We start from the raw sequence: 17,466 nt of genomic DNA, 5'->3' as shown, positions 1-17,466 counted from the left end.
CTGTTTATCAGTTTTTGTCCAGTTGTAAATCAAGTAAAGTTTTGTTCTGGGGAGAAGTGAGTGAAAGAATTGTAGGGCTTACGTAAAAATATAAAAACTTAGGATAAACTCGGAAATTGGGCCCCCAAATCAAGTTTAATTCTAAGTTAACAGAAAAATGCATTTTTGAGTTGAAGGATTAAAATTATTTAAAATATTGAATTTGTTACTTTTTAAAGCACAAACATTTCACTGAACGGCTTTAGAGAGATTAAAAGCATAGATAATACCAGTTGTAATTTTTAATTCAAAAGATTAAGAAGCACCCTGACAATATGTTCTCTGAAATGTGTGAAGTTTTTGATGTGCAATTCTTTTACAATGATTTTGGCATGTCACTATTTTACAGCTAGAAAATAAATGTTTCACGTATATAGTGTCTCATTTAAATCACATCTATTTTCTGGATGAAATCCAGGAAGCTGTAGAATATATATGTATTTTTTCCTCCCAGGGAGGTAACATTTTATTTTGTAGGCATTGCTCCAGAGACCTCGAATATCAGGAAATAATTGGGATTTCCTGCAGGTTCTTTTAGTAAAGCAAAGTTATCTGCAGGAGATTATGTCTGGGTGCCTTATTAAAGTGAACCAAATTATCCTAGAGCATTACCTTGATCTGCTGCTTGTCTGAATGACAGATCACCAGTGCCCCTTGGGTAGCAGTCAGGGCTGATGTTGGAAAATGAACAAATCTGTCTGTACCCAGAAGTTAAAAAAGGAGTTAAATTGACTGATGCTATGGGAATAATTGCAGCACTAGGAATTTCTAAAACTTTTCTGCCTTGTAATGTTTTTCCTGAAACTTGGAAAAGCTCAGTTTTGAGCTGTTTCACATAAGCATGTTTTGTAAACATGAAATGTAGATTTTGTTTTTCTTTTTAAAAGCAACTGCAGCATTTACTAGCAGCAGGGAAAAAAAGAGTATTGAAATTGTTGGAATACAATGTGGATTTGTAAAGCAGGTCAGTTTGTTTTCTGTTTGTTCTCCTGCTTCCAGATGGCACTGGTTTAAACATCCTGAAGTATCTACTTGACCTCTTTGCTTCAAGACCATCTGACTTTCCATATCTTAATCCAAACATACAAGATGACAATGGAAATACAGTGATGCATATTGTTTTCCAGAGAGGATTTTCAAAGCAGACTGAGAGTAATATAGTTATTGGCAAAATTTGATATTAACTTTAGCATAAAAAACAAATCAGGAAAAGATGTGATGCATAGAATTAAAAAGAGAGATCTACTGCTAGAAGCCTGGAATAATGCTGCACAGGAGAAGAAGAGGCACCGCCAAGATAGAGCAGGGCAGCTAGTTAAAACATCTAAACCCATTCCAGGCTCTGAGATTTCACAGTCAAAGAGCATGGGGTGTTCTTCATCTGGGTTCTCACTAAAGGCACCATCTGGCAACACAGTGCATAATGATTTAAAAACCCTGTGTTCTACAAAACCAAAAAGGGGTCAGCTGGCACAGCAGGAAACAGAAGGAATAAACAACCCCTTAACACAGCAGAAAGTCTAGTGCAGGCAATCACAGCTTTAATTCAGCAATTGAAAGTGAGTGACACCCTGAAAAAGGATCATCCTCTGGTGCAAAGGCCATCTTCAGCCCAGACTAATTCAGAAGAGGGAAGGAGTTCCTTGCAACCTTGTGGAAGCATAGCTCATCCTGAAAGAAAAGGGGATGATTGGGAGAAAAAGAAGGGAACAGGGAAATTTAGGCCCTGCCTAATGGAGAGAAGGAAGAACTAGAGGAAGAAATGGGAAAGAGTCTGGATATTGAGGCATATGTACAGGAGTTTGATAACATGACTTGGGAAATAGAGTGCACTCCTGAAATGCTAAAGACTTTGAGCAGTAAAGCTGTGCCTCATTATCTGAAAGCTAAAACCATTATGGCAATTAAGTGGCTTGGCAATGGGGAATGGTCTAGGGGCCTCCAGAAGCCACTGAAACACTTGAAAGCTGATATCCAGCTGTATGAAGACAAACTGGGCAAAGGTGCAAGAATGTTATGGGAACTTGCCATTGACTTTTCTCCTCGTTGCAGTGAGAGTCCAGAAAAGATCATGGAGACAGAACAGACAAAAAGTCATCTAGAAAAATCAGGTAGAGTTTACACAGAAATAATTAGAATTTGGGCCATTGTTCTTGATCACTGCAGTTGAACCATGCCTTAGAAAATATATGCATTTCCTACAACCGTGGCTTATCTTGCGTTTTGAGGAAAAAGCTCAAGGGTATAAACGAAGGATATCAGAACCACAGTGTGACAACACAGAAGCGTGTTCCACGTTGTTACATTGAAGACATGGAGGTAGAAAAATCAAAAGAACATAGCATGCCTGAGTATTTCCCTCCAGCTAGTGCAGCAGAACTGGAATACAATATAATGAAGTTTCACAGCTTCAGTACTAACATGGCACTTAACATTATAAATGATGCACAGTCTTCTGTTGATTACCCTTTCTGAGTTGGGGAGTTGGAGTACGCAGTGATTGACCTCAATCCAAAGCCTATGGAACCAATCATTTTAATTGGGCGAAGTGGGACAGGGAAAACAACTTGCTGCTTATATAGGCTTTGGAAGAAATTCTATTCATACTGGGAAAAATCCACCTTGGCAGATGGACCTCTGTTGGAGAGGCAGATGTGGCGCCAGAGACAGTGCAGTGAGGTTGAAAAAACTAGTTCAGAGAAGGAAGACAGTGGACTAAAACATGAGAGTGATGATTCAAGTGAGGAGCAGGTGAGTGATGAGCAAAACCAGGACAGCGTGGATGAAAAGATTCCCATGGACACAGCTGGTGCAGAAGTGAATTCATGTGACCATGAAGAAGACCTAACGTGTAGTGCAGAAGCATCAAACAGGCTGGAGCACCTGCACCAGATCTTTGTAACAAAAAATCATGTCTTGTGCCGAGAAGTCCAGAAGAATTTCATTGAACTTAGCAAGTCTTCCAAGGTGACCAGTCACTTCAAGCCTCTGGACCCAAATATTCACAGGCTACAAGACATTAAAAATGAAAATTTTCCACTGTTTGTCACTTCCAAGCAGTTGTTACTGGTACTAGATGCATCCATGCCTGACCCATTTTTTCCAAGAAATGAAGATGGAAGTCTTAGAAGAGTACAGTAATTTCACGAATACAAGCCGCACCAATTTGACCAAAATTTTGGTGGAAACCCGGAAGTGCGGCTAATATTCCGGGGCGGCTAATACATTAACAAAATTCTAAAAGCTGCCAACACGGAAGTGAGAGCCCGCGGCAGCCCCAAGCCAAGCTGGAGCCCGGCCGGCCCCGGCAGAGGTGGGAAAGCCTGGCAGAGGCGGGGCCAGCAGTGTGGGGGCGGGCGGCAGAGCCTGAGCCAGCAGGGCGGGGCAGGGGGGCGGCAGAGCCGGGTCAGTAGGGAGGGGGAGCCCGGGAGAACTGGGGCTAGCAGTGCAGGGGAGCATGGCAGAAGCAGGAAGGCCGGCGGGTGGGGCTGCCTGGCAGCGGGGGAAACCCAGCAGAATCGGGGCCAGCAGCATGGGGGAGCCCGGCGGTGCGGGGGCCTGCAGTGCCGGCCAGGGCGAGGAAACGCGGCGGCGGTGCAGACGGGAGGGGGCGGCCGGCGAGCCCGGCGGCAGGGCTAGGGAACGCGGCGCGGCGCGGCCGGCGAGCCGGGCGGCGGTGGCGGCAGCCCAGCGGCAGGGCTAGGGAACGCGGCGCGGCGAGCCGGGCGGCGGCAGCCCGCCGGCAGGGCTAGGGAACGCGACACGGCGCGGCCGGCGAGCCGGGCGGCGGCGGCGGCAGCCCACCGGCAGGGCTAGGGAACGCGGTGCGGCCGGCGAGCCGGGCGGCGGCGGGCAGGGCTAGGGAACGCGGCGCGGCCGGCGAGCCGGGCGGCGGCAGCCCGCCAGCAGGGCTAGGGAACGCGGCGCGGCCGGCGAGCCGGGCGGCGGCAGCCCGCCGGCAGGGCTAGGGAACGTGGCGCGGCGCGGCCGGCGAGCCGGGCGGCGGCGGCGGCAACCCGCCGGCAGGGCTAGGGAACGCGGCAGCGGGGCGGTGCTGACGGGAGAGGGGGACCAGCGAGCCCGGCGGCGGCGGCAGTGGCTGGCCCGCCGGCAGGGCGAGTACGTAAACAGCGCAGCGGCGAGGCGGCCGGCATGCCTGCCAGCGGCGGCAGTGGCTGGTCCGCCGGCAGGGCGAGTACGTAAACAACGCAGCGGCGAGGCGGCCGGCATGCCCGCCAGCGGCGGCAGTGGCAGGCCCGCCGGCAGGGCGAGTACGTAAACAACGCAGCGGCGAGGCGGCCGGCATGCCTGCCAGCGGCGGCAGTGGCTGGCCCGCCGGCAGGGCGAATACGTAAACAACGCAGTGGCGAGGCGGCCGGCATGCCTGCCAGCGGCGGCAGTGGCTGGCCCGCCGACAGGGCGAGTACGTAAACAACGCAGTGGCGAGGCGGCCGGCATGCCTGCCAGCGGCAGCAGTGGCTGGCCCGCCGGCAGGGCGAGTACGTAAACGCAGCGGCAATGCGGTGCTGACGGGAGAGGGGGGCCAGTGAGCCCGGCGGCGACTGCAGCACCACCCGGCCGGCCCCGTCAGCAACCATGAGCGGGCCGAGCCTTCCTGGCCCCGCCCCGAGCCAGTAAAGCCCCCTATGCCGCGATCCTGTTACTAATTGGCCAATTTGTGAAAGCTGCGCACGGATTCTCGCGACGAACGAAAGTGCGGCTAATATTCGGGGTGCGGCTTATCTATTGACAAAGACAGCAACATTGTTGAGGCACCGGAAGTGCGGCTTATAATCCGTGCGGCTTGTATTCGTGAAACTACTGTAATTGTTGGTTGGAGTCCTCAGGAAGATTTGGTTGTACCAAATTGGCAGGATGAGGATGAAGAAGGCAATCTTGAAGCAGAAGAGCGTGATGATGGAGGAGCTGCAGATGCATGCTCTAAGGAAAGTGATCCTTGGACTTTTGTGACTTACAATGTATTTGCGAATGAAATATGGCCAAAAATTATAAAAGGTAAAAGCTTGTACAATCCAGCACTGGTTTGGAAAGAAATAAAATCATTTCTGAAAGGCTCTTTTGAGGCACTGAGTTGCTTTGGGGGCAAGCTTACTGAGGAGCAGTACAAAAAGCTAGGCCAAAAGAGATCACCAAATTTCACGGAAGACAGGAGTGAGATCTATCACCTCTTCTGTCTTTATCAGCAGATACGATCACAGAGAGGTTACTTTGATGAAGAAAATTTACTGTATAATTTATCTCAAAGACTTTCAAAGCTCAGGGAGCTGCCATGGTCTATCCATGTGTTTTATGGAGATGAAATACAGGATTTCACACAAGCTGAGCTAGCCATATTAATGAAATGCATCAATGACCCTAATGCCATGTTTCTAACCGATGACACTGCCCAGAGCATAATGAAAGGAGTTGCTTTTCGTTTTAGTGACCTGAGGTCACTGTTTCATTATGCAAGCAAGAGCTCTATGAACAAGAAGCAGCATGTTAGGAAACCCAAACGGATATATCAGTTGTACCAGAACTACAGGTCCCATTTAGGTAGAGTAACAAATTTATAAACTGAACCTGTGCTCTTCACATGTCACTAATAATTGTAATTTCCTGCTGGCCAATTTAAAGCCACTCTCTGTGTGGCCTGTTTCTCAAAAAGATCAGATAGACAGCTTTTTCTGATATTTCAGTTCTGTTTTTTGGCATCTCAACTGGAAAACCAAAAATGAATGTTTTTAAAATTGTAATTTTTTTTAACTCTCGTGCTTACTGGATGCTTTGGCTGTGTCTGAGGGAAAATTGGAAAATTATCATTCCCATCTCTATTGTCTTATCCCCAAAACACTAGATTTTACTGCATTGGTATGCTGCTTCTGCTTTTCATACTTGTTTCTCATTTGTGATCTTTATTTTGTGAGAATGCTGCCAAGCCATTGTAGTATGTTTTCTGATCTTTAGAGGCCCAAGAATGACATCCACTTAAATTGGAAGAAACATAAATTGAAGCTTACAGCTTCACCCTTCCCTGATTAATGTTTTTGTCATTATATTTCTTGATTCCAAATTTCTAACAGAATCTTTTAAAAGTGTGTTTACAAGGACTTCAGGCTGAAGTCTAAAACTTGTATTCTGCTTTTTACAGGTATTCTCCATTTAGCATCTGGAGTGGTTGATTTGCTTCAACATTATTTTCCAGAATCTTTTGATCGCCTTCCTCAGGACCGTGGTCTCTTTGATGGGCCAAAACCTACTGTCTTGGAATCCTGCAGTGTTAGTGACCTAGCAATTCTGCTGAGGGGCAACAAAAGGAAAATGCAACCCATAGAATTTGGAGCACATCAGATTTGCTTTTCATAGGCTTTTTGCAGATTCTGCCAGCTCTGTTGCTAAATAATAGTCTTGTATGAACTGCCCATAGCTTTCTTTTTTAAGCCCTTGTCTCACTGATAAATTAGGCATTTTAAACTTACAAACCTTTATTGTGTTGGTTTCTGATTCTTTTTAATATGTCTGGTTCCTTCTGTTCTTTTTTTGGTGTGAGGTATTGTGTGAGGTACTGTCTGACCTGTTCCTTTCTAGCTCCAAATTTTCTTACACCACACCTAAAACTGTCTGCACAAATCATGCATTTGTCAGTCTTCTAGTGGCAGCTTTGTGACCTTTTTTGTGGAGTGTGCTGAAGTGTCTCTGTGAAATGTTGTCTAGATTTTTGAAGGCCCTTGCAATAGCATCATGTTTGTTTTTCTCTGTACAGCTTTTACTTTTTTTTTCCTTTTTTGATTTCTAATGTTTTAAGTGTATTTTTTGGAGGTGGTATTAGTGACAAATGAAACTGCAAAGGAGAAGATACCTGAGAAACTTAGTTTGGCACTTGTACTGACAATTTATGAAGCAAAGGGCTTGGAATTTGATGATGTTCTTTACAACTTTTTCACAGATTCAGAGGTATTTAATTCATATCCATTTTCTGCATTTTTTCTAAAGTCGATCTTACTTGTGGTATAATTGGTGGTTTAGCTGGGAAAGGGTTCCCTCTTTTCTCTGAAGATGAGTGGTTTCATCACAGTAGAAGACTGAGAGGTCGTAGGTTTATTAATTGAGAATGCATTTCCTTAAGTGCATTTTCCTTCAGGTTTAGTGTTAAAATTTAAGGGAGATCTTGGGGTGAACACACACACACAAACACACACACACACACACAAAAACACACATGCTTCTGCTGCACACCAAGACAACTACTCTGACCCCAAACAGGCAAGTATTCCAAGTATTCCTTACTGAACATACCTGCAGACACTCCATGTACCCATGACTGAGTTACTCTGTGATTTAACATTCAGTGTGAACAGCCCTGTTGCAGATGTCTTCTGCTTCTACCTTTCAAAACCCTTCAGTGTCTTGTGTGGCTTTCAGCAGATGAAAACCACAAAAAAAATGAGGGCAGCTACTAGCGGCTCTTCACAGAGGTTAGTGAATGTTATGTGATGAGGGCAGAAAGGAGGAGCATGAGGTAAATACTGGATGATAAATTTCTCAAAGTTGGTTTTTTTTCTGGTGATGCAAGTTGTAATCAGGAAAACAACAATCATTAATCAGAATTTAGCAGAATCAGTTCAGCAGAGTTGAGTTGTGCAGAGCATTTTAGCTTAGACTAATGTATGTCAGGCCTGGAGAACGGTTTTCATATAATTCTTCCATGTTCCTGTGAATCATGAATAATTGAGTTGATTTGAGCAGTTAAACAAGCAGGCAAGAAAGCAGCTCACCCTGAGGTTTTCTAATTTAGAAAAGGTGAATCTGTGGACCATTGTAAACACAGCAGTGTGCCCCTGTGCACTTTATAAAAGTGTTGGGTTTTCTTTTTATTTGTCTTGAAAATGAGATTTAGGAAGAGTCTTGTTTCAGGAAGCAGATGTGAATGAAAAATCTAGAAGGCAAAAAGGCCAAGCCCCCAAAACACAGCAAGCTCTTGACCAAACTGATTCCTTTAGCTGGTTGTCATGTTAAAATCTGTGACAGGCTTAGGAATGTCTTCACTGATGACTTTTCAAAATCTTAACTTCAAAATACATTTTGCAGGAAAGGTTTTCTGCTTTTTTTCTGATGCGAGAAGACAGTTAACTTGTTTTGTGTTGCTCAAAGCTCAGAAATTTCTAGATTGTAAAAATGTTATTTCAGCCTCATAATGAGTATTTTTCATTTTGTGCCAGAAACTTGGCAGTATTTAATCACATTTCAATTAAATACCAAAAGGGAAAAATTAACATACAGTAATTTCACGAATACAAGCCGCACCAATTTGACCAAAATTTTGGTGGAAACCCGGAAGTGCAGCCAATATTCCGGGGCGGCTAATACATTAACAAAATTCTAAAAGCTGCCAACACGGAAGTGAGAGCCCGCGGCAGCCCCAAGCCAAGCTGGAGCCCGGCCGGCCCCGGCAGAGGTGGGAAAGCCTGGCAGAGGCGGGGCCAGCAGTGTGGGGGGCGGGCGGCAGAGCCTGAGCCAGCAGGGCGGGGCAGGGGGGCGGCAGAGCCCGGGCCAGCAGGGCGGGGGAGCCCGGGAGAACTGGGGCTAGCAGTGCAGGGGAGCATGGCAGAAGCAGGAAGGCCGACGGGTGGGGCTGCCTGGCAGCGGGGGAAACCCAGCAGAATCGGGGCCAGCAGCGTGGGGGAGCCCGGCGGTGCGGGGGCCTGCAGTGCCGGCCAGGGCGAGGAAACGCGGCGGCGGTGCAGACGGGAGGGGGCGGCCGGCGAACCTGGTGGCGGCGGCAGCCCTGCGGGCCGGGCGAGTGAACGCGGCGCGGGGTGGCCGGCGAGCCCGGCGGCGGCGGCGGCAGCCCGCCGACCGGGCGATCGAACGCGGCGCGGGGCGGGCGGCGAGCCTGGCGGCGGCGGCGACGGCAGCCCTGCCAACCGGGCGAGCGAACGCGGCAGCGGGGCGGTGCTGACGGGAGAGGGGGGCCAGCGAGCCCAGCGGCGGCGGCAGCCCTGCCGGCAGGGCGAGCGAACGCGGCGCGGGGCGGTGCTGACGGGAGAGGGGGGCCAGTGAGCCCGGCGGCGGCGGCAGCACCACCCGGCCAGCCCCGCCGAGCCGTGGCGCTGAGCTGGGCCACCCGGCCCCGTCGGCAACCATGAGCGGGCCGAGCCTGCCTGGCCCCGCCCCGAGCCAGTAAACCCCGCTATGCCGCGATCCTGTTACTAATTGGCCAATTTGTGAAAGCTGCGCACGGATTCTCGCGACGAACGAAAGTGCGGCTAATATTCGGGGTGCGGCTTATCTATTGACAAAGACAGCAACATTGTCGAGGCACCGGGGGTGCGGCTTATAATCCGTGCGGCTTGTATTCGTGAAACTACTGTAACTTAGAATATAGTAATGATTTTAAGGTCTTGCAGGGCATCAGGAACCAGCAGAGCAGCATGATCAGGAGCTGGCATTTCCTACATGACATGAGAGTGCACAGCACTGATCTGCTGCCTCATTTAACTTACAGTTAGGAGTATCTTTGCGTATTTATAGACATCTTTCACATGTCTCTGTGTTGGAGTCCAGTATTTTCTGACCACGCTTTTTTAGACTTTCCCCATGAGTGGGTTTTTTTGCTCACCTCTGAGTATTCTTACAAGAGAAGTTGTTGTCAAGTGCCGTTCCACCCCCTGGCTGAGATCACCACTAGCAGTTATTGGTGTTCAACACAAAGCTTAATACATTCATCACATGAATGACCAGGCAGATCTTTTCTGGGAGCCCTGAGGATGACAATATATGCCAGCATGGGATATGCGTGGGTCCAGCTCACTGAGCTTGTTATTCTTGTAGAGTCAAGGAGACTTAGTGGCTGCCCATCCTAACCTGCAGGCCAAGATCTCTCCAACATGTCTTAGATAGTAGATTTTAGTATGACAAATTGCAACTTGTGAGTTTATCCCACCACCATTTGCCTTTCACTCTGCCCTAAGCTAAAGCTGATGGAGCTGCCTCGCCCAGCAATCACCAGACCCCTCCTCAGTGAGTTTGTTGGTTGTGGTATTGAGGGTCTGTAGGAGAATCCTTGTCCCTAGGACTAAAACTTGACCCTCCTCCATGGTGAAGGTAACCTGATTTCCTCCACAGAGGGAGCATTGTAAGGGTGTTTAGATGAAAATGTATAGTCCACCCAAGGAGGTTTTCATGTTTAATATCAAATTACTTATTTGATATATTGAGTATTGCATATTATTTTAATCTAGAAGAGTGATACAGCAGGATCCTGAAATCCTGCTGTAAGCATAATAATGGTAATATACATTGGATTCACAAAACAGATGTGATTCCCATTAGTACTCCCTGTATATACAGTAATTTCACAACCATAAGGCACACCGGACTATAAGGCGCACCCCCCGGGAGTCGGCAACTTTCGCAACTTTGTAGATCGTATAAGGCACACCGGACTATAAGGCGCGCTATTTTTTTGCCGCGTAGATCTGTGCTCTGCGCAACAAAGTAATAAATTAGTAACGGAATCCCCTGGAATTCCCCGTGGAGTTTACTGGCATGTGCTCAAAATGGAAACATTTTAACAGATTGGTGTAGCCTTTAAACGCAGCCCCAAGCGCCCTCCCCGTGGGCAGGGCCCGGCACTCCCAACCACCCCTGACTGGTGAGGCAGGGCTTGCGGCTGCTGTGGTTCAGGGCAGCCACAGCTCACACCTTGGGGTTGCTGTGGTTAAGGGCGGCTTGGGACTGTCCGCAACTTGGGGCGGCGCTGCACTGCCCACCCACTCTCTCCCTGTGCGGTTGCCGCTGGCCGGGGGCTGGACAGTCCCTTTCAGCCTGCACGGCCACTGGGGCTGAGACCGGGGGCTGGGCGGTCCCTCTCAGCCCGTGCGGCTGGCGGGGGCTGGGAGCGGGGGCTAGGGGGTGCCTCTCGGCCCACGCGGCCGCCGCTGTCCGGGGGCTGGCCACTCCTGTCCCCCACTCGCGGCTGGGCTCATGGCTCGCCCTTTTTTTTTTTTGCAGCGAGGAGCTGAGCCGCATACAACAAAGTAACAAATTACTGGCAGAGGCTCACCCTTTTTTTTTTTCCAGTAAGGAGCTGAGCCTCGTCTAACAAAGTAATGAATTACTGGCAGTTTGCAAACATTTTTCACAGACTGGCGTAGCCTTTAAACGCAGCCCCAGGTGCCCTCCCCGTACCAGAGCCAGGGCTGGGGGCAGCTCCCTCCCTCCCCGCACGGCTCCTGCCGGCCGTGGCCACCCGCTCCCGCCCCTCCTCGCGACTCGGAGCTCCCGCAGAACCGCCCCCCCATTGTGGCTCTCACTTCCAGGTTTGGAATTTTGCAACTTTGTACATCAGATAAGGTGCACCGGACTATAAGGTGCACTTCCGGGTTCTGGGAAAAATTTTAGTCAAAAGGGTGCGCCTTATAGTCATGAAATTACTGTATATATTTATACGTCTATCTATATATCTACATGTATTCTCATTAGCTTCTCCATCATGATGCTGGCCATCACCAGTCCCTGAAAAGTAATATGCGGCTTGTAGCCAGCTCAAACTAGTTGCACCCTTAAAGGTTTGTTTTGTTTGCTCCTTACATTGTCCACAGTCTGTTGGGCTAAGGCACATCTTTGCTTTTGCGTGGACAGCTCAGGAAGGTATAATTCTGTACTAGCTGTTTTAAGGAAGGTTGTTTATATGCCTTGATGACCACCTGGCACAGACAAGTATCAAAGGCTGGGTTGAGATGAAGTTCAGCTTTCTCATTAAAAATTGCTGATTATTCTTTACATTCTTCCCTGAGATAATTTTCTCCCCTGGTTTTGTCCTCTGAGCCTTCTTCCATTATAGGGATGAACAGGTTACACCATACGACCTTATCTTGTGCATATGTAGGCAGTAGTGGTTAGCACATAGAAATAAACCTTATTCTCTTGATATTTCAGGCTAGCAAAGAATGGAAGATAATTTCTTCTTATAGTCCTGATCTGGAAGTGCAAGTGAGAAGCGCTTAGAGGATGCCACTGGTATGCAGGAAAGGACTCCATTTAATGTAGAAATGTACAAGGTGACTGTTTTGTAGCATTGGGAATGGGAAGGGCAAAATTCTTCAATCTTAAAAGTAGGGAAATTTCTTAAATTCTTTCATCCTGTTAGTTCCATGTTTATCAAGGTTGCTTTACCTTTTATAGTTGTTCACATTTGTATAATATAACATAATAATAATGTAATATAATATTGATTTTAAAAGATAAGAGATTGTTTGCAAATGTAATTTGATTACAGAACAGACTTGTGTCATAGACTTTTGGGTATATTTACAGAACAACTGTGGTTAAAGCAAATAGCAATTCAGCTTTTCAATGTTCATTATTCCTATAGTCTGCTTTCTGATTGGTGTCACCACCTGGAAATTAAGGAAGTTGCTTAGAATCTGGTAAATCAGATATTCTCAGGATTGTAAGGTAAATGAATAGTTATACGTGCAAGTGATTAGAAGGAAAATAACTTGTCATCAGCCTGCAACTGATTTGTAGTAGTAGTTGCTTGTAAGTTAGCTAGACAATGGCTTATGTAATTGAAATCCCATTTTTAATATTTAGACTTTCTTACTTAAAAACACTTTCTTACTTTTTATTAGTTCTGTATAAATTCTCTGTTTTCTTATAACTGCAGAGTATGTTTCTTTCTAACAATTTAGCTCATCTGGCGTTTCATTTATTTTATTTAATGTTTTTGTTCTGCTTCAGTTGCTGAATGGAGAACTCAAGCAATTGTATACTGCAATTACAAGAGCTAGAGTCAATCTTTGGATCTTTGATGAAGACTGTGATAAACAGGCTCCAGCTCTTAAATATTTCATCAAAAGAAAATTTGTTAAAGTTGTCAAAACAGACAAGAAGAAAGGTAAAGTTGTCCTAAAACTTTCTTAAAAGACTGTCAAACAGTCAAAACTCATTTTTCCTGCTTTTAGTCTGTGTAATAAAGAAATTTATATCTCTTACTCCTTCTAACAGTATGCATTGATAACTGCCCTTGCAAATTTACACTTATTTCAGTGGATCTTAATTATTTTGTCTCTAAAGATCAGATGTATATGTTAAAGTATAACTTTATTGCTAACTCACTAGTTTAAGTCTTCTTGCTGTCATAGGAGAAGAGTCCATGATCCCTTAGACAGACCTGATCTTATAATTAGTTTATTGAGTTCTAACCAGTAAATTCAGATATGTAAAATATTTGATTTGGTGTTCAATACTCTACTTTTCACATAAGCTTGCTATACCTTTCTTAAATATCACACATGTGCAAAAATGTCATTTACCAGCCCATTGATGTGTGGTGTTTAGTAAGGGATCCCTCAGCCTCAAGGGGTGACCTTAAGAGGTGTTCCTACATAAAGGGAGATCAGGTCACTGCTACTCAGCCAGTTACCATGGAGAGAACTCAATGGATCCTGATGGCTGCAGACATTTATGGCTTTAAATGGTCACATTTTTCTGCTGTGTTACCTGCCCAGTCTCCAGCCAAACTCTACATTTTTTTGTATTCTCACTGGTAGCTTCATACAACGGTATTACCACACTTGATTCATAGTTACCATTACTGGTGTAAGCACAAACACAGAGCTTGGAATGTTGTGAGATAATACTTAGTTTTGGTATATGGTAAGTGGTTTCTGGGGTTTATCCATTCTAACATAAAATGGTCACTCCTGCCCTTATAGACTTAGATGACAGCATGTTTGCTAAAACTTCAACTCCAGAAGAATGGATTGCACAGGGAGACTATTATGCCAGACACCAGTTCTGGGAGGTAGGAACATATGTTTATCTGAAATAAGTAAAGATTCTTGCTTATTCTGAAACCTTTTCTTTTGTCTGTATCTATAAAATCATCTGTAAACCTTCAGTTGCTCTGTAGCAGACTGCCTTAGTTTGTGGTTTGTAGCTGTGTGTCTACTTGTAAATGACTTATAAGAAGTGAGCAGGGAAAGCAAACCTTTTGTTTGTAATCTTAAATTCACTGCCCAGAAATTTGCAGTCTCATGAGGGAAATACACTTTAATGCGCACAAATGAAAGACAGTGGAGAAAATAATTATTAGCATCCATCAAAATTGACTTATATGTGTGAATCTAAACCATGTTCTTGACAGTATCATTGCACATACTGTAGAAAAATGAAAGCGTTTCTTGGAAGTATATTAATTGGGGTATGAAAATGATGGTTTCATTCCAGTTCTGTTTAAAGAACATAGAGATTTTATAGTCTTTTGTTTCCTAGCTTCCTAGTTAATACAGATATGGGATGACAGTTAATGGGATTGAAACAAAACTCATCCAGGACAACAACATCAGTGGAATACTCTACAGGGAGATAAGGGATATCTTTAGATCAAATGCTCTTGTCCTTATGGGTGATTTTAACTTCCCAGACATCAACTGAGAAAATCATGCAGTGGACACAGACAGGTCCAGGCAATTTCTGGAGCATTTGAATATAACTCTGAGTACAGTTACTTGGGAGCTGACTAAGGAAAAGTGACCTCCTAAATTTGTTGTTTATAAACAGAGAGGCATTTATGAATACAGCAGAGATTCATGTGTTGGTCACAGTGACCACAAAGTACAGTAATTTCACGAATACAAGCCGCAGCAATTTGACAAAAATTTTGGTGGAAACCCGGAAGTGCGGCTAATAGTCGGGTGCGGCTAATATATTAATAATTTTCTGACATTTACAACCCCAGACGTGCCAGCCAGAGTGCCGAGCCAAGCACCGGCCAGTAAAAGCCGGCATTTCGCAATTGTTACAGTGTTACCGTGTCGCCCTGGCTCCCTGCAGGCAGCACGGGGGGCGGGGAGAGAGGCGGGAGAGCTCTCTTCTTCCCTCCTCTGCTGCAGCCCAGGGGAGGAGGGGGGGGGGGCGCCGCCATTGCCGCGGCCCGGGGAGGAGAGGTTGGGGGGGGGGGGGGGGGCGGGGGGGCGCCGCCATTGCCGCGGCTCCGGGAGGACGCAGGGGGGGCCGCGCCGCCATTGCCGTGGCTCGGGGAGCCGACGGGGGGGTGCGCCGCCATTGCCGCGGCTCGGGGGGGCCGCGCTGCCATTGCCGCGGCCCGGGGAGCCGACGTGGGGGGGGGCGCCGCCATTGCCGCGGCTCCGGGAGCCGACGGGAGCCCTGCGCAGCCATTGCCGCGGCCCGGGGGGGGTGGGAAGTGCGCGCCGCCATTGCCGCAGCCCGGGGAGCCGGCGGGAGCCCCGCGCCACCATTGCCGCGTCTCGGGGAGCCGGCGGGAGCCCCGCGCCGCCATTGCCGCGGCTCGGGGAGGAGGCGGGGTGCTTTGTCCGCGCCCACCGCCGGTGCCACGGGCGCGGGAAAGCTCCGTCCCTGCCTGCCACCGCGGGGCAGCGCCGACCCGGGGTGACCGAGCCCAGTGGCAGCGGCAGCCGGCCCCGAGCAGCAGCACCGGGCTGGGCCACCTGGCCCCGTCAGCGGCCCCTAGTGGGCCGAGCCTGCACAGCCTTAGCTCAGCCAGTAAACCCCGCCCTGCCGCGGCTCTGTTACTAATTGCACGCGGGTCCTTGCTGCGAACAACAGAGCGGCTTATATTCGTGTGCGGCTTATCTATGGACAAAAACCGAAATATTTGCCAACACCCAGAGATGCGGCTTATACTCAGTGCGGCTTGTATTCGTGAATTTACTGTAAATGAATTTCAAGATTTTGGCTGTAGAAGATAAAATCCTGCAAACCTTTGGTTCTGACTATGGGGAGAGCAGACTTGGGCTGTGGAAGGAGCTAATTAATGATAGGCACTGTTTTAGGGCTATCTCTGAAGAGTGTAAAAGCAGGAAATTCCAAAGAGTCAGAAGTCAAGCAAGTGGAGCAGAGTCTGGCTTAGGTGAACAGGCATCATCTTCTTGAACTTAGGGGAAAAGGGAAAGTGTGTGGACATTGGAACAAAGGGAGGTGACACTGGAAGAGAACAACACAGATACTGTTAGTCACTGTAGGGAGAAAATTCATGTGGTGGAAGCTCGAGTAGAGTTCAAGCAATCCAGCACTGAAGGACAACAAAAAGGTAATTTTAAAACACATTAACAGCAAAAGAAGGATTGGACATAACATTGGTCCATTACTTGATGAAGTAATTTAGCTCACAAATAGGGACATAGGCAAAGTAATGACATTTAATGCCTTCTTCACCTCTGTCTTTAACACTGATGATGTGCTGGAAGACTGTGACTTGGAGGATGATAAATTCCCAGCTGACTGCACTAGTTTGAGACTTGGTGCTGCAGCTGGATGCACATAAATCTATTTGGCTTGATGGGATTCATTCCAGTTACTGAATGAACTTTCCCATTTTATTGTGGGGTCCCTTTCCATTGTTTTTCAAAGGTCTCGGAAGTCTGGAGAGGTCTCAGTCAATTGGAAGCTGACAAATGTCCCAGTTTTCAAGAAGAGTAAAAAGGAAGACCCTAGTAATGACAGGCCTTTCAGTCTCACTTTGGGGCCTGGTATGGAGAAGGCTATTCTGGGAGTTACTGAAAATAACATTTGAGCAACGATGCAGTCATTAGTCATAGGCAGCATGGGTTCACTGTGGGAAAGTTCTACGTAACCAACTTAATTTCCTTTTATGACAAGGCCACTCATATAGTTGACCAATAGAAGCCAGTAGGTGTGGTATAGTTTGGTTTTAGCAAAGATTTTAATAGTTTATCTCAGTCTCTCTTTATTCTGGTTGGAAGATTCGGCATACAGCTAAACAAGTCCATAATACATTAGGTGAGAAACTGGTTGACAAGTCAGGCTCAAAGAGTTAGAGTAAATGGGATCATATCAAGCTGGTGGCCCATCACTCATTGGATTCCTCAGTGCTCAATTTAATGGCAAGTGCCCTTTAAGGTTTTTATAAATAATTTGGACACACAACTGGAGTGTACATTAAATGTTTGGCAATCATACTAAACTAGGGGGACACTAAACTAGGAGGAGCTGTTGATTCCATCAAGGGTAGAGAGGCCCTGCAGAGACACCTTGACAACTTTGTGGGCTATCACCAGCCATATGAAAATGAAAAAAGGGCAAGTGCCAGATTCTGCACCTAGGATGAAGTACTCCTGGTTATACATTCAAATTAGGGAATGAGAGGCTGGAGAGCAACCCCATGGAAAGAGTTCTGGGAGTTTGGGTTGGTGACAAGTTGAATATGAGCCAGCACAATCAAAAAGGCAAATGGTGTTCTGGGTGCATCAAATACAGCATTGTGAGCCAGTCAAAGATGATTGTTCTGCTCTGCTCTGTGCTGGTGCAGACTCACCTGGAGTACTTCATGCAGTTTTGGGCACCACAATCTAACAACAGCATCAGACTATTAGAGTGTGTCCAAGGAAGTAACCAAGATGATGAAAAGTTTGGAAAAAG

At 47.0% G+C, this 17,466-nt stretch overlaps 1 protein-coding gene across 1 annotated transcript in view; it reads left to right on the top strand.

Annotated features, from left to right (window-relative positions):
- TRANK1 (tetratricopeptide repeat and ankyrin repeat containing 1) overlaps window positions 1-17,466 on the top strand; it is a 61,756-nt gene that overhangs the window by 28,782 nt on the left and 15,508 nt on the right. The window contains 12 exon segments of the mRNA XM_033053418.2: window positions 1,039-1,186; window positions 1,188-1,546; window positions 1,549-1,758; window positions 1,761-2,201; window positions 2,204-3,171; window positions 4,863-5,595; window positions 6,191-6,390; window positions 6,859-6,993; window positions 11,980-12,031; window positions 12,034-12,101; window positions 12,784-12,940; window positions 13,761-13,849. Coding sequence (XP_032909309.1) covers window positions 1,039-1,186; window positions 1,188-1,546; window positions 1,549-1,758; window positions 1,761-2,201; window positions 2,204-3,171; window positions 4,863-5,595; window positions 6,191-6,390; window positions 6,859-6,993; window positions 11,980-12,031; window positions 12,034-12,101; window positions 12,784-12,940; window positions 13,761-13,849 — 3,560 coding nt within the window.

Source organism: Catharus ustulatus, chromosome 1 (genome assembly GCF_009819885.2).
Source record: "Catharus ustulatus isolate bCatUst1 chromosome 1, bCatUst1.pri.v2, whole genome shotgun sequence".
In the NCBI taxonomy this organism is placed as follows: Eukaryota; Metazoa; Chordata; class Aves; order Passeriformes; family Turdidae; genus Catharus; species Catharus ustulatus.
Note: the sequence above shows the minus strand (reverse complement) of the source record. Positions and strands in the feature narration are given on the sequence as shown.